Here is a 27,500-nt window from a genome sequence, read left to right as displayed (position 1 = left end):
CGCTATTTTGATCTCTAAGTCAAAACGTTTCGTTTCGTTGATTTTGAGTTCGTTCTGTGAGGCTGCCCCTTTTATTAATACTGACCTATTTTGCAAACCGACGACTGGAAAATCAAATGCTGGTCTCGCTCTGTGATTGAATCAGTGATCAATCCGAAGCCTCCACAATTTAATATTTTGTTTAAATGTTAAATGGGATTTCATTTCGAACTGTAGAAATGAAATTCATCCAAGCAGAACACAAACCTCCGTATTAATTTCACCATCAACACTATCAAGTACAAAAGGCTAAAATTTACTTACCTTGAAAAAAAGTGACCATTTGGAGAATTGGAAGGAAGATTTTTATATACATGAGTGAAACCGATTACGTTCTTCTTGGGAAAATCTGTTTACAATCAAATTGCGCAAAACTATGTGTTGCTTGGGTTCATCAAGAACGGGGATTTATTATGCTGATCGGTGTCAATATATGAAATAAAATATGTGCTTTTCTTTTCAATGTGAAGAGGTCATTGACATTGCAAATTAGGCGACGCAGAAAATATGTGAATGTTCAAAAGTTGGACTATTAACAACACATCTCATCACTGATTACATAAAGAAACCCAGAAATTTCAAAAGGTTCGAGTTCTTAAAGAATACTGTGCCCAGAGAGCCTGGTTCTTTCAACTAAGCGAAGTATTTATTCAACTCCAGCGGAGTATTTACACTTTGAGTTGGTTGGACGGGTCGTGGTCTCAAGGGACAAAGACGTCAAGACAAAAGAAACTGTTTTCATTTGAGCGTCCAGGGAAATGTCAAAATTCACAATACGTTTATTTTATAAGAAAAGACTGAGCTTCTCTATATCTACATCTTCTCACACCGAACTCACACCGTATTCCAGTTAGGTTAAGGCCGGTTTACACGATAAGATTTTTCGGCCCAATCTCGTACCCAGAGTCCTCGGGCTTCTTGGCCAGCGGGTGAGCGCCCGGGTGCTCACCCGCTGGCCAAAAAGCCCGAGGACTCTGGGTACGAGATTGTTGTCGGCCCGACGGCGTCGGAGCGCAAATCTTGCGTGTATTTTGACAGGCGATGAACGACCGGTTCATGGAAATGAAAATCGGTCTGATTCAAAAAATCTGTTGCAGTGCAACAGATTTTTTGAAGTCGGGCCAACACTCCGAGAGAAAACGCCATGTCAATCAAAGGTATGCTAGTGGGTAATGCGCATAAATACTTAAGTGAGTGAGTGCGTGCGTGCGTGACGTTTTTTTTTTTTATATTTGACTAGCTAGCGGGTAGCCCAATCAGCAATGAGGCTGATATCCACAGGGGCCCTAGAAATTACAGATACATATGTATAATGTAAAATAGAAATTTTACAATTTAAGTTCAATAAATCGAAATGAAAGAAAAATATGAAAAGTGAAATGTTTTTTTTTTTTTTTAATTCAACTTTTAACATATATTTAGTCCAGGAAGGTGCACTTTTAATGTAAGTGAGAAGCGAATTGAAGTATGTTGTTCCTGTATATTTGAATTAAGTTCTCTTTCCCATGTTGGTTTTTGGCTTTGGTGGGAGCAGGTCCATGTTTCATCTTGTCGGATGATCATGAAAAGCCCTAGTCCTTGTAAAGTGCACATCTTTGATATATCTATAGCCTTTTATTGATATGGACCAAGAGTCCATTTGCCAGGAGCAAGAATCTGGTATCAGGTTTGTCCCTATCAGCGTCAGAGAAGTGTTTATTTTTAAACCAACGTTTGCGCGAAAATACACAATAGACCAAGTGTTGTACCCAATTCAAACCCTTTGGGAATACTAAAGAGAATCTAACCCCGGAAGATTTTAATTGGGTACAACATTGAGTAAGCCGATTTGGTATATATATTTATATTGTTTTTTTTCCTCTTGGGTAATGGACTCTTTTCACAGGCGTTAATATCGCGTTAGCGTTAAACTGCAAAAGGCAGGCTGCTGAATGGTTTTCATCAGTAAAAGCATATTAAGAATTCTCTTATTCTAGGTTGTCTCTCTCTTCTGACAAGTTACTTTATGTCATAATTAAGTATGAGTACAGTCCTGAGAAGGACTATTTTAGATGACTTTGACTGACGTTTCGACAACCTGAGCCGGGAAGTCATCTTCAGCGTCAAGTGATTTGTGTAACGTCAGTAGATACTATAAAAACTCTGGTCGTAGATATCATTAGTCAACTTCTTCGTGTTCTTATTGGTCGGCTGAAAGTTGAGTTTAGATATGATCGATGTAATTGGCTGTCAAGACTAAATAGTGATTGGTGCATTTATATCTGTATATAATTATAACAGGCAAGAACTGACTGAGCTCAAAGCAAGTGTCCATCAACTAACGTTAACGTTTGCCGAAGAATAAACGCGATGAGCAATCTCTCTTGTTATATACTCCACAAACTATCGCCTTTCTGGTTAGTCAATGACGAATGCATAAATGGGTTACAGGGTGCAAAACGGCGAGGTTATAGATTGCATTACGAATTAAAAGTTGCTATGAAAACAAAGCGACGGAGTGATTTTTTGAGCATATAATAAAAAATCGTATGAACCAGCTGTTTGTACATTTCGAAATCCATGGTTACTTGCCATTACAGCTCGTGCAATTCTCAGAACTTTCAAAACGTCACTCGTGCCCATAAATCATGAAATGCAGTCGCTTTCATACGATTTCGTTTACTTGTCCCATTTTAGACTATTTTTCACGCGAATTCATGCACGACTAAATCCAATCTTCATCAGGGTGTTATAAGCAATGCTCTTTGCCTAACGAGACATTACAATTTGAACGAGAAAATTGTTTAGCATTGTAACGAATTGTTCAAATTGTAACGTGCCATCAGCCAAAGAGCATAACTTGTAACAACCTGATGAGGAAAGGCGGTGCCTTGAGAAATATTGGTAAATACAACAAATATTCCTTCACTGTTTGATCAGCCTTTCACTTCTCGCTTGTTCCTAGCTACACGTTCATCAGATCCTTTATCAAGATGCGGCGCTTTGGCCCTTGCTGCTACGTATACAATTTAATCAAGCTATTACCCCCATCTTGAAAAAAACGCCATAGTATCCCCACGTTTATTGTACCCGTCCTCGATGGGACAATAGGGAGCTTAAGCATGCGCGTTTTTGAGACGCGTATGGCAACTGGAAGAGAAAATTTCGCGTGCCAGGGCAGTTCTGTCTCCCAGTTTTTTATACTAATCATCTCTCATGGAGAAAAGATACTCAGCAATGGAAATGTGTTTGTGGGAAGACGAGTTAAAAGGGAAAACAGCTCACTTCCGTCACTTCCGCTTGCCGTCCTCATCTCAAAATCGCGCGTGCTTAAGCTCCCTAGTGAAAAAACTCAGGCTGCAGACTGTGCAGACCGTCTGTAAAATGAAAATTCGGTTAACCTGAATTAGGCCTAAATAACATTCGGTTAGCCTAACATTCAGGTTAGCCTGTTTACGGTTAGCTCCAAGAGAGTATGAAGGTAAGAGAGGTAATCCCTCATATTGGCCCTATTCCCATCGTAATCCTTTTTAAGTTATTTTTAGATCTCCTGCGAGATCCGGTATTTCCACGAGGGTTTACTGATAGCCAATCACATGTCCCCATTTTTACCAATGTTGACAGCTGAACGAATTCCCACGCAATGATTCGCGTCGTTCGCGAAAATGGGGACGTATGATTGGCTATCAGTTAACCCTCGTGGGAATACCGGATCTCACGGGAGATCTAAAAATAACTTAAGAGGGATTACGATGAGAATAGGGCCAATATGAGGGATTACCTCTCTTACCTTAATACTCTCTTGTTAGCTCTCAATAATAGTGAAGGTAACGCCATATTTTACCCCTGGTCTACACGGTCTTCACAGTCTGGAGTCTGCGTCTCGGGGTAACCGCTCCTCGATGGCGTTTTGTAAAAGTTTAGTATATTTTTCTGTTCTCACTTTATTTCCCTTTGTACATTTTTTCTCAACGATGATTAAACGCATACCAGAAAACTACAAGGTATTCTTTTCGAGCATGACCTTGTTAAAATTTATTATTTTATTAAATTGTTTAAAAATACTGTTGGGAGACCTGTTGCACACGCGATAGACGCAGCAAGCTTTCCATTCAACGAAAACGTACGGAGAAGTACGTATACTGACTTCCTGCTTTTTTGTCTTTGCTTTGCAAGATGCGGCTATCACATTTAAGTCCATGGATGATGATAATCCATACGTGATAACTGACCCTTAAAATGAAAGTGATTGAGCAGTACTTTTCTGTTGTCCTGTTTATTACATTGTTCAAGGCAGGTGGTTCTAACGTTTGAGTTTCTAAAATGCAATCCTTTTTTTTTCCGTGTTTATGACCACTTAAACTGAAAGCCCTGCAAGGCAGTTTTTACATTTGGGTAAAATTATACTAATCCAACATATTATGACCGGCCTTAATTATTAACAAAACTAAACGTGAATCAAGCACTTCGCAATTGTAATGAATTTGCCATACTGAACAGCCTACTTTCGCCAGTAATGGCTCGGAAAACGTACAAAATATATGCCTCTACTATGCAGTTGCTCAATATCTTTTTCTGTTCGACGAGATATTTAAATGTATTATGTGGCGTAGCTTTTAACATGATCAACAAAGTTTCATGTAACATAAAACTCGAATATTAAACATCTCATCCTCGAGTCAACATCAGAATACCAAACAAAGAGAGATTTAGTAATAACTGGTATCTTTGACAAAGAACCATTACTTCTTGTAAATACACAGCGAAGAATTATTGACACTTTCTTTTCAAGCCGTCTCGGAATAGTTAAGATTAAAAGCAGGTGCAAAACACAACCCTTTGGAGTTCCGCGAATATATCATTAGTGATGATTTCATGCTACACCGATGCATCTTGACTGTGTACTGACGTATTCTTGAATTGTCTATATTCAGTACAATCTTTTTGCTATAAGAACGTCCACTAGTACTTTTTAACCTAAGAGGCTTTGCATAGTTATTAACAATATACATATGCATAAATTCATGTTTTTTTCGCAATTGGAGCCTAAAACGTTGTTTTCGTTTTTTTTTTAAATTCAATCAAGGTCGATCAATACGGATCGAGTACGGACGTGAAGTTTCAAGACAGCGATCTTCTCCTCACTTTTAATAGACCTTTGGTGAATGTAAGCTTCGATATTAAGTCTAATACAAAACGCCTCGTAAAAAGTTTCTTTCAGGCAAACGTGCTAGGTTCTGCAACACAAATTCGAACTTAACGAGGAGACTATAACTGCGACTTTGCATCCGTCGTAAAACTAAATCGTGAAGACAATGTACTGGTTCTAAGATGAAGAAAGGATAGCTATGTTTTTCTTCTCGACATAAGGTTTTTCATGCACTGTGTGTCTCGGTCTCAACTTAAGCACGAAGTAAGCAAATATTTTCAACCAGATTTCAAAGAGGAATCAGATTCGACTCCGTGTTTAATCAATACATGCACAATTTTCAAATGCTTTCAAATGCCCTTTTTCTTATTTTTTATCAGTTTAAAAAAACGTATTCGAAAAGGTTAGACAATGTTATATCGTAGTCTCTTCTGTATATGCATTGAACATTTAATCCGACTGATTATTTACCGATCAACCAGCTGGAATCCCCCTTGAAATAATTACGGAGATGTATTTGGCTTTTCTTATAAGGAGTTGCAAAAATCTGCAAATTACTTGCTAAGAACTATACAGTTTTACAACACTGCATTATTTATTTGTGAAGGTTTCAATTGCGTCATTCCTCTCTTAAAGACATGTTAGAGAAGCAACTCGTGCATGATGTGTGTTTTAAACAATTGATATTTCTCCTGTTTTCTCTGATAACCCATTCTTCCTCTCGATCGAATGTCTTGAGTTCAGCCACACGATGATTGTAAAAGCTAGAGTTCCCAGTGCAAACAATAAGAATACAAAACCACTTCCTATTAAGGCATATGACAGTTCTCCGTCGACTTTTTCGCAGTAATACGTTTCGATGACATCTCCACTTGGATTCAACAAGCTTGAGCAGCGAAATCCAACGTTAAGTAATATGAAACTTGGCGTTAGAAACAATAGAAAAGCCAGCGCTAAGCCACAGATGGCTAAGTTGACCATACAGACACTGAAGATGGCGTGTGACTCGAGTAGTTCCTCTCTTTCATTTAATAATCTTGAAATTAAATGCAGAGTTAACTTCACGCAATAACACGAAAGGAGAATCTCAGAGACTCGGAAGCAATAATTTCCTTTTATCCAACGAGCCACCAAACTGATCTTTTAACAAATGTTTCCAGTTCAAAATGTGCGACTTTTGTTCCCTTCAGTCCATTACACCCATTGCTTTAAGTGCGCGGAAAATTTCAATAATGAACGAAAATTTTTATGACGTAGTTATGCCGCTTTCGCGGGGTGTAAACTAATATGTTGAAAATAGGAGAAAAGCTTATGATTACATAAAACAGAGAAAAAGAAATGTCCAGGGCGGTCTCAAAAGTGCGTTCAAATGATTGAAAGTTAAAAATAAAATTCGTTGTTCGGTTTACTTTCGTGCTATTACAAAAAAGAGTGGATTAAGGATCGATAATGCTTTCTCCAAGGGGGCGTTTTTAATGGATAACTCTTTGCTTTAGGCAGCGGCTGATCTCTTGCTGTACGCAATTTGTATTCTTTTCACCGAAAATTACAACGTTAATGAGAAGCTCTTACTAATTGTCACTAGTGAAAAGCAATTGAAAAGAACTTTACAGTTTATTAAGTGCTTATTCGATTTTAGTGGATTGAAAAGATTGCTTAATTGAAAAGTGCTAAATATATGAGCCTCTGTCTTCTTACTGCGCTATTTTTGTAGTATGTATATAAAAGCAATTAAGATCACTTCTGAACAAAAAGTACATGTCGCTATCGAGTTTCTAACAGTATGCCAAAAATAATTCCATATCGGAAACCGCTGGAAACATTGTCTCCAACACTTTAAGCCGAGCAAATGGACTTTCAATGATGTGCTTTTCTTTTTTTTTTCAGTCCGACGTATCATAATGACAAGCGTACCTTTTGGTAATCGGAAAATCCAAACAAAACATGTGGCTGAATTCACACTAAATTTCTGCTTCAAAACACAATTTTATTACAGGACGAAGACCATATCGTTTGAACGTGATTGAAACGTCGAAGCAAATATTTCTGATTAAAGTCATGAGCTATTTTAAAATCACCCTTAAGGACAATTTATCATTTGTACTCTAAATGGGAATCAGTGGGGAAAAAAGAATGCATAAAAACAAGGTATAGCTATATTTAGACACGTGGTGGTACTTAGGGTTGACACTTTAGGCCATTGAATGCAAAGAATCCATTAAAGAAGACAAAACAGCTTAATAAGACGCATTTACAAATGTTAAGTTATTATGATGGCCATGGAGTTGAAATGGATTCGCAAAAAACTTCCAAAGCGAAATCTAGTTATTTATCTGGGAGAGGCCCATATCGCCAAATGTAAAGATCTCGAATTTGCCTTGAATTCATTTTTGTTTCTCCGCTTTTCACGTAACCTGCGTAAGGTTCCTTTAATTTTAAAGATCCGGTCTCGGGTCTTTGAATTGTAACTTTCTAAGCAACATTCAGAAAACTACAAACCAGAAGAGCATCAGACTAATTCTAATATTCTACCTCCATTGTATCACTTATAGTTCTCGTCATCAGAACTGACATCACCAGAGGCCACGCGTAAAAGAGAATATAGCTCTAGGAACGAGAGTGTCTGTCCTATGTATTCTTCCAAGGAGGTATTCTGTCCGACCTGTAACAAGATCATGCGGGAAATTTTGACAACGATCTCATGCTTGAGCTGATGAGGTTTGCGCTCTTCCCACAGGAGCTCATTGCTCGTCAATTTGAATGAAGTGCCGCAAGGTAACAACGCTTCACTTGATCTACCATGCATGCACCTTTTGCAATTCCATGGTCAACTATGTTCAAATGTGTTTGACTAGACAAGACGGCAAAACTTAGCCTGTTCCCAGGCTCCCAGATAGTCGCGAAAGAGGAAAAAGTGCGTGCGAAAAATGAGTGGACCCAAGCCCCCCACTGTTTTCAAACAAGTCTTGGGTAACCTGTGGCAAGTCACGTTTCTCTTCGTGCCGAGGTTGGGAAGTAAACAAGAAGAAACAAGATGGAGAATTTGTGCATAATATAGAGATATCGTAGACAATAATACAGACACTTTGTTGCTTTTCCAAGGGAAAAATAGGAAACTGGAGGACTTCACACAACTTCAGGTTATATGAACGTGTAAAATCAGCGATCTCAATAGACATTTTGGAAGATCTGGAGAGCGAATTGACTTGATAGACTTGATTATTACCTCGCAACTGTAAGCCGACAAACTGAACCATATGGGAGCTGGAGCCTCTGCAAGTAGACAAGGCTCGGTTTTGATAAGCCCTCGAGCCGAGGCCTTTTCGAAAAATAACGAAAATGGAGTAAGTATGAAAAATATTCGCATGTACCTTTCATATCGGTCAGTAATAAATATTTACCTCTCACGAAAACAGTAACTGGTGACTTCAAAATCCCAGCAGGTGTAATCAGCCGCAGTTCTGTTTAAAGTAGTGGGTAATCGATCATTGCAAATTACTTTTATGGATGAACTGGTGACGATGCTTGTAATGCGGCATTTTACCATTTACATAACTTGAGACGTATTAAAGAAATACCTATCGAGGGATTCGAATTCTTTAACTACTTTGGTGCATGCATTTATAACCAGCCGTCTTGACTATTGTAATGGTTTATTGTTTGGCTTACCAAAGGCGCAGATCGCTAAATTACAGCGTGTGCAAAACGCAGCAGCAAGACTTACCGGTATTCTTGGCTTCGGAAAGTTTTATCACATTACACCGGCGCTTTTGACTTTAAAATGTATTTATGGCCTTGCACCAACTTATCTTAGTGATCTCATTAGTATAAGCTAGTATAAAATCGAATTCATCATATAATCTTAGGGTGTACTGGCAAGCTCGTACTGGACCAGCCCAAGGGAAAGATGCTTCCAACAGTGGGAGCCAGATCATTTTCAGCAGCAGCTCCGAAACTATGGAATGCTTTGTCAAGCAACATCACTTGACAGTTTTAAATCATCTTTTTAAGAAGTATTTTTATAATTTATAACTTTCTTTTATTTTTATGATTGTAAATATGCACTATATAAATTGGTAAATTATTATTATTATTATTATTATTATTATTATTATTATTATTATAAATCATCTGACGAAATCGTGAAATTATAAGGACAGGAAATCATATGAATGCAAGTGTATAATTTCGTAATTTATGGGCACGAGTGAGAACTTTGAGAACTTTTGTAACTTTCAGAACTTTTCATAACTTTCATTACTAATTTGAAAACTTTTATAAATCGCAAAATGCACCAGCAAGCTCTTATGATTTTTTATTTGTTATATTACAGTTAAAATCCCAGCAAATAAGAACCTTTAATTTTAAAATTTAGCCTAAACAGATTCTTAAATGTACATAAATTAATGGTAATTAACAGAAATTTAGGCTATCTAGGTTCTTAAATACATGTAGGTTCTTACTTTCAGAAGAAAAAAATCATGTTATAGAAAGCAGAATTGTAGTATTCGGCCTTCATCTCCTATGCGACAGCCAGGTTTTCCATATCCCTTATATGAATAAAATTTGAATACAGAATTAAAAGTTCACATAAAAATGACTATAAAAAGCAAATCGAAGGATAACACAAATCTTGAGAACATCAATCAATTATTGATCTTATTTGCCAAAGTGCACATTTTAGGGTTAACAGGTTCTTGTTTAGAGGGGATCTAACTGATAAATCTTAGGCTAACTGGTTCTTAAAAAATAGGTTCTTACTCACGGGGTTTTACTATATACTCAATAAAATGATGCCATATTGCTGTTTCCATTGCAACTTAACCGTATTGCACTCTACCTATTTATGGTTTGATCGTTGACCAATCAAAAGTTTACATGATATTCTGTTGAGTATACATTGTAATAATTATAATAAACAAAATTATAAGCTGTAGAGTCAGCCTTACTTCAATTTTATTCTTGGCATTTGCCTTGCCGGTTAGCTGTTGCTGAAAAATTACTCACACATTTTTGTTTTGACAGCAACTGATGCTAGATTCACCAGCTTTGATAGATTTGGGACATGGTACTGTACGATATCGACACCCTGATGAGAAAACAGAACAGGATCACTCCCGAGTTAAAACTGGTTATTTTTACCATCCTCGGCTGGATGACTTCAGCGAAGGTATAATTTTGCCAGGATCCTTCTTGATGTTCAAGCCTCCCATGCAGACGTTCTTAGGGCTTTGTTACACGTTCCTTCCCCACAAACGTCTGCTGAAACGAAAAACCACAGCTGTTTTCCCTCTATTTAAATAAGCCAATCAGCATTGACTAATTGTGTTGTAGATCTATCGCCATTCACATGCTGCGAAAGAGTTTATCCAAAACTGGAAAACAGTCCCTCACTGGTCCTTAATCCTTGAATGGAATTGGTTTTTTGTTTCAACAGATGTTTCTGGGGGAGGAACATGTGACGAAGCCCTAAGAATATCTGTGTGGGACTATTTTGAATTTGTTATTCTTTTTGAGTTTTTTGACTTGTTACTGGTGTGGGGTCTTTTGAAATACTTGATTTTGCCAAAAAGAAAAAAAATAAATTTCCTTGTAATGACTTTTGTTTACAGCCATTGTCGCTGGTAACTGGAGCCATGCCTGACCAGTTTAAAAAGCTGAAGAAAATAAAAACAGATACTTTCGCTGTATTCAACTAAGTTTTGAGCTGGGTATTAAAGTTGATCAACTGAATCAACCAAGAATGGTTTGGGATTTTTACCTTCCATGCAGAACATGAAAAAATCCAACCAATGAAGAACAGTTGATTCCAATAATGTGTCTTTTATGCAGCACATTAAAAATGATTGAAGAGCAAGAGTTCAACCTGGAGCATTGGAGTGCAAGCAAATATTCCATATTCATTATGATAATAATTATGAATATGGAATATTTGCTTGCAGTAAATTGTTATTCTTTTGTCTTCAAGCTAAGGAGACCAACAAGCCTCGCTTTTAAGTGACATTTCTTTTGTATTATGTAGTGATAATGAGGCTAGTTGGTCTTTTTATTAGCTCAAGGACAAAGGAATAATTGATTGGCCGCCATTTATGAATACAGTCTATACGGTCATGTAGATGATTTCAGTGACGTCATCAAATTCTAAAATCAAAACTGCAAGGTGTTTTGAATTTTTATCTTGAGGGAGATTGAAGATGACCTAGAAATAATTGGTTTTTTTTCAAGTTTCGAGTTCCATGACATCTGTTATTTAAAATATACAGCATTTTGAATTTCTGAATTGTCACCTTGCGTGACACCATGATACAAAGTTACATGTATTTGGTTGAAAAATGTCTATGCCTATGAATCTCAGCAGCGTTTCAAGAACATCAGGAGATGTGTTCATACACATGTATGTTATCTCATGAGCAAAAAGTAAGTGCTTTCATCGATAAGTGAATTCCAGATGTTTGAGTGGATTTCTGGCCGCCATATTGGTGCACAAACTAGGAGCCCTTGAATTTTTCTCTTCATATCCCAAGTCATCACTGAAATTAAATATTCTTTCATCTCAATGGTCAAGGGCTCCTCTAATGCCCTAGGACACCCCCAGCTGACATTTAGTAAAATTGTATGGTGTTACATTTACTCAGAGTAAAATCTGTTAAGTCTCACTCCCAGGGGTCAATGAGACAAGTTTTATACATATAGATGGACATTACTCTGGCCAACTCCAGACGATTTTACTTGTCACTTGGGGGCAGTTTAGACGTCAGTGGGTTAACAACCCCTACATCCACTTAAATGTCCCCATTGACTCATAGTAGTGTGTGGCTCTGTGTGATGCCAAGACTTTCCTTTTCCCTGGGGTTCCCTGGCAGGGGGGGAGGGGGTGGAAGGCAGTGGGTTAACAACCCCTACATCCACTTAAATGTCCCCATTGACTCGTAGTAGTGTGTGGCTCTGTGTTAATTGCCAAGACTTTCCTTTTCCGTGGGGTTCCCCTTGGGGGGGGAGGAGGAGTAGAAGTCAGTGGGTTACAACCCCTACACCTACTCAAATGTCCCCATTGACTCATAGTAGTGTGTGGCTGTGTGATGCCAAGACTTTCCTTTTCCATGGGGTTCCCCCTGGGGGGGAGGAGGAGTAGAAGTCAGTGGGTTAACAACCCCTACACCCACTCAAATGTCCCCGTTGACTCATAGTAGTGTGTGGCGCTGTGTGATGCCAAGACTTTCCTTTTTCCTGCGGTGGGGGAAGGGGCATGTTGAGACTTTGATGTTACTCTGTTAAGCGCCAGAAGATATTACTTTTCAGTGGGGGCCGTTATGGAGTCAAATTGAACGGGTTGTAAATAAGCGTCATTTATTTTATTCTGGGTGACGTCCCAATAGCATTTCTTTCCTTTTTGCTTAATAGATGCAGAAGTGAGACCAGAAGATGGCTTTAAATTCCACTATGTATTCAAAGGACCCAGAAAGGATGGGAAACAAAAAAAATTGTACTATGTGTACGGAACACATTTATCAGCTAAGGATGAAGGAATAAAACAGGAACCATATCGACCTGTAGGAAAAGGATACAACTGGCCAGAATCGTACAGAAAAGCTAATAACTTATATTACGAGTTAACATTCCCAGAACAAGGTAAGAATCATGCAAAGTGACTACAGGCCAGTTATTCCATTTATTTTATTTTGTTAAGGATGGGCCTAACTTTTGCAACCAGGTTAGGGTTTTGGTTGTTTCTTCATCAAAGCAGAAAAAAGTACTGTTGACACTCTTTCCAAAGGTGTTCACTGAGCACTAAATCCTTGGGATTTCTTTTTCAAGTGGACAAAAAAATGTGGTTCAGATTTCCACTATCCTTACTACATGTAGATAATGAGAGAAGGAACTTGTGGATTAAAATATGGAATAAAGTTCTCTGGGGTACACTAATACTTTAAAATAATTATGTCTTCAAGAGTTTGAAATTTTGTTTTTGAAATTAATAAAAAAACTTATATGATTAGATATTTTACAAGTTGGGTAACATAATTATTAACATTAAATAAACCAATACAAGCAATGAACAAATGTTTCCTGTGTTTAGGGGAAGAGGACTTTGCAGATACTGATAGTGTGGTGACTGGAACCGATTCTCCAGAACTGGCTGACTCTGTTGTTGATAAAGAGAATTTGAGGTACAGTTCATTGCCTTCAAAATAGCAAATTTATTGAGGGCTTAAAGGCATTGCAAATAATAATAATATGGAAGAGTCAGCACTCTCTCATGTTTTCATTGTTGACAAATTCAGTATTGGTTAGTGTAACCAATCGTTATGACTGGAGCTTGAGGTCACGTTTTGGTACATGTACAAGCATTTGCCCAATGCATGGAATCGCTTTCCTCTGCTCTTGTCTTTGTCAGGTTTCTTTTCTGGCAAAGTACATTTGCTTGGATTTTTATTGAGTAAAACAGTTCTAATCTCATGACCTTGAGCTGTTTAACTCTGGTGCAGAGCTGGGGTTTTTTTTTGTTAAAAATTTCCCTATTTAGATGAAACGTAGCTCGCATATTTTGCCGCGCGTGCAGCTTCAATCTTATTTTTGTCCATGTTTGGGCACAAAATTGGTGTCTTAAAGTCCTCAGCTTTGCTCCAAAGAAAAAAAGTTGCAAGTTACATGCCATGTCCTTCTGGTAAACAAAATCACTATTTAAATATTACAATTTTGTTTTTTGTCTTAGGATTGTCCTAGGTGAAATGGAAACGGTGGATTCTTTGAAAATGAGGATGTCTTTACGTCTTCTGATACCAGCTGTAAATTTTCATGTTCTTCACAACAAAAAAGAGCTCAGGTACTGTTCCATTTCTGCCTTTCTACTAATAAAAGTAAGTGTAAATAACAATTTCACTTCAAAGAGTTCGCTAATGAAAAGGTAAAATAATTAATGGTCTTTCATAGGCCAGAGTAAAATTCTGTAAAATTAGTGGCTGACTTCATCGTAAGAGAAAGGGTTTATAGGAAAATAGTTTTGAGTCTACAGACAGATAAGTATGTAAATGAAACCTTTTGGACCCAGACAGCATTAGTACCTACTAGGACTCTTTTTAAAGAACAAGAGGCAAGATAAAGTTACTTTATATCAGTCTGAATGTTTAATAACAAGGAGGACAATAATATAATAGTACACTTCATCAGGGGAAGCATCATGAAATGGAGAAACCATGACTGGAATTAAAAAAAATCTGTGTGCCATTAAGTTACATCAAATTGTACATGCAAGATTGGCCAACTGAGTACAACTAGCTGTTCTCTAAAGAACAGCCCGCTTCAATGACTTCATTGTGTGCTTTCCCGTACACTTTGTTTTCCAAACGATGTGGTAAGTATTTTTCTATATATCTTTTTGTTGGGCATAATTAATACTGCAACATGTATTGTAAGTCTTGGTACAATTGTTTTTCCAATTTAATTTGTGGCCCTGATGTTTTGTACCCTGGCCATAAATTGGACTGATTCAGAAATAAATCTACATGGTAAATTACAGTATTAAAGGCTCTTCATATTGGTCATCTCTGTGTTGAAAATAATACATAGTGTACCGCTAGGTGATTCAGGAAAAAAAGTAAGTACTTCAATTAGGAGCCAATGTATGATTGTATAATATTTTGAAGCTTCCATGATTGCAAACAATCTCACACGCCAAATATTGTTCTACAGGCCTGAAGATGTGGTTGGTGATCTCAGGACACCTGAACAAGGGAACTGGAGGAACTTTCCAGTGTTACTGCATTTGACATAGCTGTTGTTAAATAGCTTGACTTTTATACAGTCTGAATTTACTAGTCACATACAGTAATTTGTAAAAAGTGCTGACTGGATGGTTTGGGGCCAGGTTGGTTCTATGCTAGGCTTACATTTTTGGTTAGTTAGACTTACCGTACACTGTACATGTAACTAAAGCTGATTCACAATTCTCTGGTCAGTGACACACAATGCATAATGCACACAAAGCAGTGTAAGCAAGGGGTGATGCAAGAGAAATGGGTTTCTCAGCCCATTTGCCAAAACACATTGTGGGAGGTTAAGGTATTGTAACGTGTTTCAACAATTTCGTCCTACACTGTAGATGTACATATAATATTAATGCATCTCCCATCCAAAACAGACAGCATTTTTATTTTGTACATTTGTCTTTCATAAATACACAATGTAAGCTCCACGTTATTTTCATTTTGTAGGACAAGCTCTAACGCTTAATTTAAATTTACCAAAATGGATTTAAATAACTATGTACAGCTTGTAGTGCAGATTGGGTCTAAAATGCAGACTAGGTACAAAATAGGCCTAGGCCCCAGTCTACATTTTAGACCCAGTCTGCATTTTATACTGACCGTTTTTCTAGATAATGCAAATAAATTTATGAAAAGGTTCATACTTTTACCTGCATGTATTTTACTAAAATAAAACGTTAATTTAATCATTTTATTATTACTATTAGTATTCTCATTTTTTTAATAATAAATATTTATTATTAGTATAAATACACAGGTGATTATACAAAATCGCGCTCTCATTGGCTCGCTATCTCGGATTATCAGCCGATAATTACCTCGACGGACAAAATGGCTGCCAGTAGTCGTTTTGCCACTGTAAGTGAAGATGATTTCGCGTTGAAATGTTTCTTTTTCTCTTTTTTGAAATAATGACCTATGTATTTATACTAAAACAATTATTCGCCTCAGGCTCAGTGATTATCGGTGAATATTCACCTCGACTTCGTCTCGGTGAATATTCACCGATAATCACTTTGCCTTCGGCGAATAATTGTTAATTATTATTATTAATATTAATAGAGATCACTTTGTAACATTTCAGTATTACACTGCACAGACTGCAAAATAAAGATTTCATAAAACTTCCAAGTATAACTTTGTACAAGTCATATGCTTTTAACTGTTATTAGGGAGCTTATGGTTACTTTTTAACCATATTATTTCTGCTCCATTCTTTTTTGGGTCACCTACTCGGTTAGTTCTATGAACTATTTAGGTGTCCCAAACTCTACACAATGAACCTAAAGTTTAAAAAGGTTAGGGTTATTTCTATCACAATCTTTTACTCTTATATCTAAGAACACTGAATTGTATTAATACTCTTGTGTGAGTTTAAATAAAAATTGACTTGACTTACATGTAAGCACTCATTATTCTATCACGTGACTAAAGTGCTAAATCACCCTTGCGAAGGGCGCGGCTCACGACATCGGGCTGAAAGCATACAAAGGCGCCTCTGGCTACCGCTATACAGTCCATGTTTGATGTCGGAGCACAGCACCACAGCTACATGTAGATGTTAATCAGCTGTGAGTCGATTTTGACGAGGGAGGAATACCGGAGTACCCGGAGAAAAACCCTCGAGTCAGGTTGAGATCGACCGGAACTCAGCCCACATGCTGGCCGAGGCCAGAATTGAACCCCGGCTCGCAGTGGTGGGAGGCCCGATAGATAACCACTAAGCCACCCTGACTCCCGACTAAGAGACAGGAGATCCCATGAGATAGCACAGCGCATGCGCTAGATCATTGCACGTTTTGCGCTAGAGAGCGAAGGACCTACTTTACGGTTTTCCACAACTTTGGTCAAAGATTTTTTGAAAATTCGAACGAGATATACGACATACATCTCGACACACGTAGGCGAGCCAACGTGGTTGGCTTAACGAACGCCTGACTTCTTGTTCTATTGCGTTTCGATGTAGTGGAAGATTTCGTTTTTCCCGCCACAAGACAAACTGTCATGGCAGACGAAGAATCCTTGGAGGCTATTTTAAACGCCACCACTCATCCAGATGCAGGGGCGGATCTAGCATTTTTTGAAAGTGGGGGCCGAACAAGAATACTAATCAGCGCGCGTTAGCACGCCTCGGTAGCGCCTTCGGCGCTACTTTCTAGGCGGGTCTTGGGGCATGCTCCCCCAGAAATTTTTGAAAATTTGGGTACTCTTACATTCAATCTTGTGCAATCTGGAAAGTAAAATATCAGGATTCCATATTGAATAAAATTATAAGTTGTGGTTATAATGATGCATGGTTTGTGACTCTTCGCTCCAAAGTCACAACAGCCTTGGAACAAACGAATGAAGTGCTTGCATACCACAAGTGCGCAGGATGGTGATCTTTACGTCTGCTTTCTTAGCCATTTTCTGAATCATTTCATGCACTGAATGTGCAAACACTGTTTTTGCATCCTTGTGTATATCTACCAGCTGATCTTTCACCACGTTAATATGCCTGTGTGCCTCAATAACATCCAATGTCGAACCCTGTAACGAACGGCTAAGTCCTACCCTGAATCCAAAAAGATGCTTGGCAGTGTAAAAGGCAGCAATGAGCACAGGGTTCTTGATTTGATGGAACAGCACATAAGCACGTACACGTCACAATGTTATTCTCATTGTACCTAACCAAAATATATATAATTATATATATAGACATTAAGATTTTACGTTTTTACAGTCTCTGTAAAATAGGTTGACTGTAGAAAAGTAATTCTCATCCAGTTTTCTTCGTCATTTCAAAAGGATAATATTAACGCCAGTAACGTTGAAAGCTTTTTCGCACAACTTTGGTCATACTACTAGCGAAAAATCATGCTTTAGCTAAAAAAATCAAAAGCTCCAACAGACTGCTTACAAAATTATAAAATTATAACAGTACAAGAGCAGCATGCGGCATCCAGAGCAAAGCAGGATGTTCCTTTGGATGTTATCTTGGCACACGTTGGCTGGCGCTCAGCTGAGACTTTTCGGAAGTTTTATGATAAGCCTGTTATACCTGCCAACAATATCATGGCATCTGCCATTTTGTCATAGTGATTAATTCTTTACCTTAAAGTACCTGAAGGCAGACTTGTTGTTGCCATGATAGTTTTCATCTTTTATTGTATGCTTTGTTGTTGTTAAAGTTTTGAGCTTACTGTTGTTACAGTTATCCCTTTTGTTACTCCATTTATACACCATGTTTTGATGTAGGTGGACTATAGGTTAAATACAATGGTTGTTATAATTATCCACTCTTGTTTTTGTTTTGCGTGGGTGTTCCAAGGCTTTAGAGTCTCATGGGATCTCCTGTCTCTTAGTCACGTGATAGAATAGTAAACTTAAATAAAACTTACCTGAAATTCTATCACACGTGACGTAGAGAGGGAGGAGATCACATGCCCACCCTTAAACCTTTGCTCCCTCCCAGTTGGTACACTATCCTGTGGGATACATACTGCAGTATCCATTTGGACTACAATGGGTTGTACATGTTCTTACTTGTCACACCCCGCTTCTTTAAAAAATGATCTAGCGCATGCGCTGTGCTATCATCTGATCTCCTCCCTCTCTATGCCACACAGGGAGAATTTCAGTCAAACTTCAACTTAAGGTAAGTTTCGTTTAATTTTGCTATTTTTAAGCGCAGCCGAGTGAGTCCACAACAAAGTTTGACCACTGTGATGACGGATATCGTCGTCGATAAGAGTACAGACAATGCTGAACCACTTTCGACTTGTTTTTACGACAGTATTCAACGCAAAGAAAATGCCTATTTCAGAGCGTGACCAAAATCATGATACAAAGAAAGAGCAAGTGTTGTCTATAGATAACTTTCTCGCAATGTGATTGGTTTATTTCCCAAAATGAGCATGGCGCAAGCAGCGTTGTCTAGACTCTTATCAACAATAGCACATTAGCCAATCAGATTGCGCGATTACAAGCAATTGTGGTAAAATAATAGTTATACTACCATTATTTGTATGATAATTATGAAGCATATTCTTAGCCGTTGACCCTCACACATAACATTCCTGAACTGTATAATAATAATAATAATAATAATAATAATAATAATAATTTACATTACTCCTAGTTAAAATGTACATGTATATAAGTTATCAATATTATATACAATAAAATAATCTTCCTTTGGCAAGATGAAAGCCACTAACATTAATGTTTAGGAAAATCATAATTGACTGCCTGAAAATAATAATTTTTTTCTTTTTAAGTCTTGGCATCAGATACAGTATATGCAAGATATGCAAGACTTGGAATGAATGCAAGAAGCAGCATGCTAAATTAACATGCTGCTTTAATTTGCAGTTCATGTTTTTTTTACTTATTGTTTCAATGTCAAAACAAAATTAATATAAATTAATTATCTTGTTAGTCGTTGGTTGAGATTATCTCGAGAATGAAAAAAAAATTGACAACACTTAACTCGTTAGTTACATAGTTGTAAGCTTTCTTAACCCACTAAATCCTAAGAATGGGACTTTTATTTACTCTGTCGGACGCCAGGCGATTTTGCTCATAAATGGGAGACGCTTTAGGATTCAATGGGTTAAATTCCTAGTTAACTTGTAATACATGGATGTCAACACAAGGATCATTGTAGTTTGGTTGAGTGTGAGAATTCCCCAAGCAGCTTTGCATGAAAAGGTTCCCTTTGACTTGGGGTATTCGATGTTGGGCTGGACAACACAGGCGTACTTCTTCGACTACCTGCTAGTAAAGGAGAAATCTCAGTCACTGGAATTTTCACAGAACCTGACAGTGAGTTGATTGTCCACGTCAAACTTTGTTCTTGGTGATTTCCATCAACGGGAGGGTCGTTGGAATGAAAAAGATTCTGTATGTGGTTAAAGCAGGATATGAACTGCCCATCTTGTCCATACACTAAACAGTTCAAGAATCCTTGCAATGGGTTCACTGAAGCCTGTGGAAAAAGCCAAATTTAATTTAAAAGGTCAAGTAAGGTCATTAAAAGTGCTACTATGATCAAAACATCACTTCCCTTTTTTCTTCAGACTTTGAAGGTGTGTTGTTTGCTTAACAACTGACTAGCAAAATTCCGAGCTTTGATTTTGCGGTCAGCCATTGCTCACGTTCAAAACTGAACGATGGTGTCTAAGGAAAAGACTTCACTCACTAGCTTAAAATTGCAGCATGTACATGTAAATGCAGCTTATTATACAAACAGACAAAAAATGAGTTTAAAAGTCTGAAAGCATGAAACTCCCTTGCTGCATTTTACTTCAGCCACATTCCGTGACTCAATGATAGGGTTAAGTGAGACCGTGAATATTTGTTTACATTTAAAACTGTTGTTGATGGCAATTGATGATTCCTATCAAAACCAGAAAACAGATGCTTTGCAAGTCTCTACGATGATATTTTAAAATATTTAATGAATACTTTTCCTTAACAATACCGGGAGAATTATAAAATAACGATATATCTGTTACAGAGTCATTATGATAACCAGATATTGCATTGCGTGCAATGAAAACACAAAATCTTGTTTCCGGGCACACACACAATTCTTTAATGAATGCATATTTCCCAATCAGTCTATCACATAGTCTTCCATGGTTGAGTGGTCATCGCGATGAGATACCGAGTTCGAATCCCACCTGAACTGCCTTTTACGAGACAGAGAAATCTTACGCATGCGCAGCCAGAGCATGACCCGCAAAAAAAAAGTCTGAAGTCCAAAAATGGAGTCTAAAGCTACATGTATACTCAAAGTAACTAGCGAGTCTTTGATGTCACTGACACTTTCTCCTCAATCCAGCTTTCTTAAAGTTCGTATAGTGGGCCATTAAATAGGAAAATTCCAGCTAAATACATGAAAGCAGGTGTCTTTTTTAAATGAAGGCTTAAAACTTAGTATTTACAAATCCAGAAGAAAAGGAGAATTAATTGTTTGGTCATAGTGGCACCTTAAAGGATAGTGAAATAAATGAAGAAGATAAGAAGCCAAATGACAAAGATGATCAAAGAGGAAATCAAACCTATAATACTTTTCTAAAATTAAGTTACAGAGTAAACTGCATTAAATTATAGCAGAGCTAATCAGGGCAGCTAAAAGGAAGAGAAATAAAGCAAACAGAAGAGTAACAATTTATTAGTAAAAATGAAGTATAACTGAAAAGAAATTGGTACCTGGCATTATAGTTTATGTATTATTAGTATACCTGTAGGTAATCACATGATTTTGAGGGCAATTTGGAATAAATAAGCATGAGTAAATTTTTTCAATGACTACCAAAATTACATGAGCCCGTAGGGCGAGTGCAATTTGTAGTCTGAAAAAATTTGCAAGTGCTTATTTATTCCAAACTGCACGAGAAAAATCACGTGATTACTTAATAATAAACATGAAACAATTCGAGATGGTTAAGCAGAAGAGACTAACGGGCATCACGCGATCAGGAAAAAATTGCGCTATTCAGGGTGTGCGCTTGATTTAAAAACAAAAGATTTGATTGGTTCTGACCAAACCCTAAATTGTTTATTAGCCAATCATGATCCAGAATTACGATGTGTAATTTGCACTGGTATTACGCTTTTTGCACTGTGTTACACTTAACCTGCACTGCTCTCAGCCAATCAGTATCAAGTAATTTTTTCATGTATATTATTGTCATTATGTTTTTCCAACCCTGATTAGTCAATACCCATCACTTCTCTTATAACATGAGCTGATCTGGAACATCCTGGGTGCAATTTCTCTATAAATATGTTTTACATTTCCTGAATTATTATTATTATTATTATTATTATTATTATTATTATTATTACAGAATGTTTATTTAAAGAAAAACAAAGCACAAGATTATTGAAACTTCAAGGTAAATAATTAAATTATTATTTTTAATTATGTTTTTTTCACTATTTTAGGCATTTCCGAGTTTCATTTTTCTCCGCCAAAAAAATAATACAGGTAGTTTAGGTCTTCAATATATCAGCATTGCCACGCAAACATTAATGTGTTTTCATTTTTACCATGACATATACATATTCTATGGAAATGTTTTATGGTCACAAAAAGATCCAAACCATTGTTACAATCATAATAGTTTTTATAATAATATAATCATTATTTACATATGGGAAACCAAAAAAACTACTGTTCATACCTCTATTAACCAGAGAAAAGAGTGATCTGAGTCTTGAAAAAGGCTTTTCCCTGTCACAATGTACACTGCAATGTCATGAAATCCATCGCAAAAATTTGGCAACCAGCTGAAAAAACAAAAACAAAAATGATTATTAAGGCAATGAGAGTTTGCCTTGAATTTATAATTATCTTTGTGCTATGTGCGAGCTCTTCTTTCCTGTTACTTTCTCGCTTGCTTTAAGAAATGCCATCCCACCCCAAAATGTGCCTGATTGCAAACTGATATGTTCATAACATCACAAAACAGAGACGTACCAGAAAATGAAGACAACTATGATGTAACAAAACTTTCTCCTGATGGACTTTTGAACTTTTCTCTCAGCATCTGTGAAGTAGCCAGTGTTTCTGATGTTCTGTGATACTAGCAAAGAAAAGTGACACAAGTCAGAGTAAAAATATAATTAATGATGAAGGACTGGAACCCAGTACATGTAAGTGACTATTTTTGGCCGAATTTAGTTTTGCTCTCACAAAATTTTTCAAGTCGCCTGCAGGAATGTGGTACAAGGATTGAATCATAACATAATTTTAAAAAATACCTTTTCTGTAAGCTTTCCAGTAGACGATAGGGAGGCAAATCATCACCAGCAACAATGGAAAAAAGCACACTAAGTAATGGAGTAGAGCGATAGGTCCAGCAGATGAACAACTAAAGTGGAAAGAATGTCAGGATTTAACAGTGAAATGTCATTGAAGGATTTTCTCAGAGTCTCAATCCTTCTAAAATTTCACATTAAAATTATAATTATTATAATTATTATTATTATTGTTATTGTTATTGTTATTGTTATTGTTATTGTTATTAAATAGCATTGCAGGCTTGGGTGATACAAAAATAATTGCTTGGAAAAAAACATTGCCTGTATTAAATAATTATTATTGTTTTAGTCTTACAATGCATTTCTTAAAATAATGCCAATGATGTACAAGCTACCTCGTCAGATATACTACTTCACCCAGGAACTCGTATCAATATTGGTATGGTGACTGGTGACAAACTCCGGGGGTAATGTTGCCATGGACTTGCATCCTGTCCGGAGAAGAGTAGAAACCCTTGCAGTTGCTTCATGTCAGAAACTCGGTAAACACCCAGATGTACTTAGGCTTAGATGTACCACATGTGTGGGACATTTAGGGTGGCTTTTTAATGTCCCATTTTAAGCTTAACCTCCATCCTAGACATCAGCACTACATTGATAAGGCCCAGAAGGCTGAAATAGTTATATGTACACATATATATTAATTTAACAATTATTTGCCCAAGGCAATGTGAATTTTGGTGAATATTTACCGAGATGCAGTTGAGGCAAATATTCCCCAATATTCAATAAGCCTGAGGGGAATAATTGTTTTAGTACAATGTTCAGCCGTAAATATCAAGAAAGAGCAAAACAACGTGCTAAAACACAATAAAAAAGGCACAAAATGTTATATTCACCAAGGTAGCGCGATGAATATATAAACACATATTCTTAGAAAGTCTTAGAAAATTCATGTCTTACTTTATTGAATCATCATAAAAAACAGCAAACTGGACACAAGCAACAAGCCAAGCTGCCAATGGCCAGGACAACACGTGATAGATTATACCACTGAAGCTGCAAAATATAACAAAAAAGGTCATTAGGAAAGGGGGGGATGTGGTAAGATATCTTCTCAAATCTACTATGGTTGGGTCACTAGAGATTTTAGAAGTTCAAGCTACAGGCTGATATAAATGAAGTTTAATGATAAATAAAGATATGCTTGTGGTAATGACTGATATTGATGATGATTATAATGACGACAGCAAAAAAAGGTGAAAATGGTAATGAAGATGATGATGATGATGAATGGCCCAAGTCAAAGAATCTTTAGAGTTTCAATCGAGTGTCGTAAACCAAAACCAAAGTAATTACTTTGGCCAATCGAAGAGGACGGAGACAATCCAGCAAACCAATCAAAACTTGAAGTAACTACCCATAGCCGACACAAAGCACGGGAAAATGTGCACACACGAGCCATGATTGGTTTTGGTTTCACTTCTGATTGGTTGAAACAATGGCACAAGAACTTTGAACCAATCACTGAGTGAAGTAATGCAAAACCAAAGCAATTCACTAATATTACTTTCAATACTCAAATGAAAGCTGCTCTACATGTATAATGAAGTTGATTGCCATTGATTGCTGGTGATGCAGATGTTAACGTTTAAGTCAATGATGATGATCAAAGAAGGGGGAAGACGTGGGCTTAGAAATTTTTAGTTAGGGTGCTGCGAGGTGATTTTGGGAAAACAAAGCGAAGCAGAGAACCATGGGTAAGATTTTTTGGGAAATCTGTCCATGCAAGAAGTTTTGGTTATGATGTCACCTACATCCATCTGCCCATACAGACTGTCGGGGAGGAGGTGGGAAGGCAGGGCAGCCTCTGGGGACAAGGATACATGTGCAGGCAATTTTCCTTGGCAGGAAATTGCGTGGCAGCGTCACATTTGACAACCCGCATATTTCTGGCGGGAAATCATATTAGCGACGAGCCATGGAATAAAGAGCAGGAAAGAGCGCAAGAGAAGAGGCAACAAAATTTCAGAAATTTAAGCAAAGAAATCCTTGAGGAAGGAGAAGAAGAGCAAATTCCAATGAAGAACACCATAAGCTGAATTAGAAATAGAGGGAGAGACTAAACACTTCTTTACAATGGTTAGCTAAATCTGGTAATGTTTTCCTTCCTAAATTAATATATGCCAGGCTGTTTCCATGGAAATGGTCTATACTGTAAAAATACTGAACAAATTGAATGTCACTTTTTAAAATTTTTTTGTGTTCTATTCGACTTGAATTTCCCGGGAGAGAGAAAGAAAATACAGAAACGGGCTGTTTCCATGGAAATGGTCTGTACTGTAAAAATACTGGACAAATTGAATTTCACTTTTTACAAACTTTTTGTGTTTTACTCAACTTGAATTTCCTGGGAAAGAGAAAAAAATACAGAAACAGGCTGTTTCCACGGAAATGGTCCATACTGTAATATCCTGACCAAAACCAGCCCATTAGAGTGCTCCATTTAGCCTGAGAATAGCTTGCCATATAATAAGAGAATTTATTATTCCACTATTACCCCATTTTACCATATTTGGTCAAGAGAATGCGCAAAATATGAGACGATAATACACTGTAGTGTCCCGGATTGACCGGTTACGAACAGAGCAAATACGCACAGAACAGCAGTTTTTCAATGAAAGAAATTGTTTTCAACGCGATACAAAGCCTGAGAATTTAGCTTGTCATTGCTCGTCTCTCATCATTTCGTTTATACAATCAAATAAAGGACATTTGGCTGGCTTTCTGTGCTGTTTACATCGTTCTCAAGCACCCTGAAAGACAGACGATGCACTTTTTTAGAAACACTCTTACCAGATAAATTTGAATCAAAATAACACCTTTTTGTAGTGGAATAAATCTGTTATTCAATGGTTTAACATATAATACTCGCAGCCATTTTGCTCATTGCTACGCAACTCGCAAAATGTCCGCGTGTATTATATGTTAAACCATCGAATAAGATGTATATATTAAGATTTTAAGAGCAAATTTAGTTTGGCCAAGATTGAAGGTTAAATACTAGCTTTCACAATAATGCATCCAAATTTTATCTGGAGGGCATTAAACTTTAATACCGGTAATATGCAATATTACCTTGACTGAAGATCATGAGCACGAAGGCATACATCAACTGAATAAAAGAGTGTCCACAAGTACGAACTAATGTACGAGAACATGGTGAAAGACTGAAACAAAAGAAAAGAGAAGATCTGTCATTGATTGGCCAGCAGATGATAATAGCATACTTCCACAGGTCCATCCATATAGACCAATGTATCCTGTATCACATGGACATATCGTGGGCTCAGGTTTAGAGCTCTGCACTGAGCCATCCATACTCCAGCTACTTCAAGAGCACTTGAAAAGCCCTTGAAAAAAAGGATTTGGTGGGAAACTGCTTGAAAACTCCTTGAATTTTTGCTTGAGTGACAACTGTTGAGATTGCACCAAGCTACAATACTAGACATATTTAGTTGGAACACTTAGCGAATAGTCCAGAATCATTGTGTTACAAGATCGTACCTTATACCACATCCCCCTCCCCCCAATTGAATGTTGTGTGAGAATTTTTCAGGCGACTGCTAGTAGTTGTGAAAATCAAGTTTTACTATTGGGGAAAGATTAAATGCAAAAAATAAAATGTCTGTGCATGCACTTAACTTGCAGGATGTGGGAAAGAATTATCAAGGTAGGCTTTTTCAGCAAAGAAAACACTGCAAAATGATGTATGGCATGGAAATCTTATTACAAAGATTCCTTGAAAACTCAATTTCTTGTTCTTGAAAACTCCTTGAATACTCCTGGAATTTTATATACAAAATCCAGCACGAACTCTGAGTTTAGAGAGTACATCTTTTTTGACATTGGAGATCCATGTTATGGTCAATTGTTATGGTCAAAACAAGGTATCTGCTGACCAGTATCATGTGACAATATTGCAGGCTCAAGTTTAGATCTCATCAAGGTCAGCTGTTTTTTTTTTTTAAGTTGACCACTGACCAGGTACTGGGTTTCGATTGGATTGCAGGCTCAAGCCAGGTTGACTTATTGTAAGAATAAATGACCCGGGCGTTCTGCTTTTATGCTTGGCTAAATCTATTTACCGTTTTTTTTTGTATTATACAAGAGTGGTTTTAGTATTTAAAATGCTCATGAAGTGAAAAATATCTTTTCCTTATTTTAAAGACCTTTCAAAACGATGAAGAATGGTGTTTTCTATTTTGGAATACCTTTTTTCGTTCCGGAGATATTCAAGTTTTTGCTTTATAATTGATGACATCATTGCAAATATAATAACTATAATGAATCACAAAATTGAGAATATTTCCAAAAATATTGGATGGGTCTTGTTCAAACTTGGCAGCAGTAATCTACATCAAGTAAGCCACAAAATGATACCCTCTATGCTGTTGCCATGGCAACCATTTTTGCTGCAGGGTCTATTTAACACAGGAAAGGTTACGTTTATAGAAACGTTGGCGGTGTAGCACTTATATTTTAAACAGAGTTAACTGAATAGAGTGTAAGGTGAAGTGCTAGATTTATATCCCATATGAACCATGTGAGCGTTAGCCCTACTGATGGAAATGGGCCCACACAAGGACAGAGAAAAACTCTGACCATGGTGGGAATTGAACCCACGACCTTCGGGTTAGATCTCCGCCGCTCTACCGACTGAGCTACAAGGTCAGACGGGAGCAGGCCGTGGGAACTGTTTAAAATATAAGTGCTACACGGCCAACGTTTCTATAAACGTAACCTTTCCTGGT

General features: G+C 37.2%; 3 protein-coding genes and 1 non-coding gene across 5 annotated transcripts in view; 1 reads left to right on the top strand and 3 right to left on the bottom strand.

The window, feature by feature from the left end:
- The window catches only part of LOC138024480 (neuronal acetylcholine receptor subunit alpha-7-like), a 10,105-nt gene extending 9,619 nt beyond the window's left edge, over positions 1 to 486 (bottom strand). The window contains exon 1 of one of the 2 annotated variants that reach the window (XR_011127019.1): positions 304 to 470. Coding sequence is in view for 1 of the 2 variants with exons in the window: in XM_068871693.1 (XP_068727794.1) it covers positions 304 to 355 (52 nt within the window). In the remaining variant the exon portion in view is untranslated. Of the gene's footprint in view, positions 1 to 303 lie in introns of both variants that reach the window. The other variant, XM_068871693.1, reaches the window with a different exon arrangement.
- Positions 487 to 8,171: 7,685 nt separating this feature from the next.
- On the top strand, positions 8,172 to 16,331 carry LOC138024938 (uncharacterized). Its single transcript, XM_068872136.1, has 6 exons — positions 8,172 to 8,511; positions 10,193 to 10,337; positions 12,569 to 12,796; positions 13,245 to 13,335; positions 13,881 to 13,991; positions 14,858 to 16,331. Exons 1-6 carry the CDS (start codon positions 8,425 to 8,427, stop codon positions 14,937 to 14,939), a joined length of 744 nt encoding a protein of 247 aa, XP_068728237.1. The 5' UTR covers positions 8,172 to 8,424; the 3' UTR covers positions 14,940 to 16,331.
- The window catches only part of LOC138024937 (G-protein coupled receptor 143-like), a 15,026-nt gene continuing 2,821 nt past the window's right edge, over positions 15,296 to 27,500 (bottom strand). The window contains exons 3-8 of the mRNA XM_068872135.1: positions 25,825 to 25,916; positions 23,650 to 23,745; positions 22,687 to 22,796; positions 22,403 to 22,508; positions 22,107 to 22,212; positions 15,296 to 19,900 (exon numbers count right to left, since the gene is read on the bottom strand). Coding sequence (XP_068728236.1) covers positions 19,571 to 19,900; positions 22,107 to 22,212; positions 22,403 to 22,508; positions 22,687 to 22,796; positions 23,650 to 23,745; positions 25,825 to 25,916 — 840 coding nt within the window. The 3' untranslated portion in view covers positions 15,296 to 19,570. The remainder of the gene's footprint in view (positions 19,901 to 22,106; positions 22,213 to 22,402; positions 22,509 to 22,686; positions 22,797 to 23,649; positions 23,746 to 25,824; positions 25,917 to 27,500) is intronic.
- Trnar-ucu (transfer RNA arginine (anticodon UCU)) lies at positions 27,348 to 27,420 on the bottom strand. The gene has a single exon. It is a non-coding gene; the product is annotated as a tRNA-Arg (tRNA).

The sequence above is a fragment of the Montipora capricornis genome, chromosome 11 (assembly GCF_036669925.1).
Source record: "Montipora capricornis isolate CH-2021 chromosome 11, ASM3666992v2, whole genome shotgun sequence".
In the NCBI taxonomy this organism is placed as follows: Eukaryota; Metazoa; Cnidaria; class Anthozoa; order Scleractinia; family Acroporidae; genus Montipora; species Montipora capricornis.
The sequence above is the reverse complement of the archived record's forward strand: the minus strand, read 5'-3'. Positions and strand labels throughout refer to the sequence as shown.

What these genes read in the sequence shown, in the direction of transcription:
- LOC138024938 (XM_068872136.1), top strand. Translation starts at nt 8,425, where the DNA reads ATGGGAGCTGGAGCCTCTGCAAGTAGACAAGGCTCGGTTTTGATAAGC. An exon ending in GCTGGATGACTTCAGCGAAG is followed by an intron (nt 10,338 to 12,568) that starts GTATAATTTTGC and finishes TTTGCTTAATAG; the next exon opens with ATGCAGAAGTGAGACCAGAA. An exon ending in GTTAACATTCCCAGAACAAG is followed by an intron (nt 12,797 to 13,244) that starts GTAAGAATCATG and finishes TCCTGTGTTTAG; the next exon opens with GGGAAGAGGACTTTGCAGAT.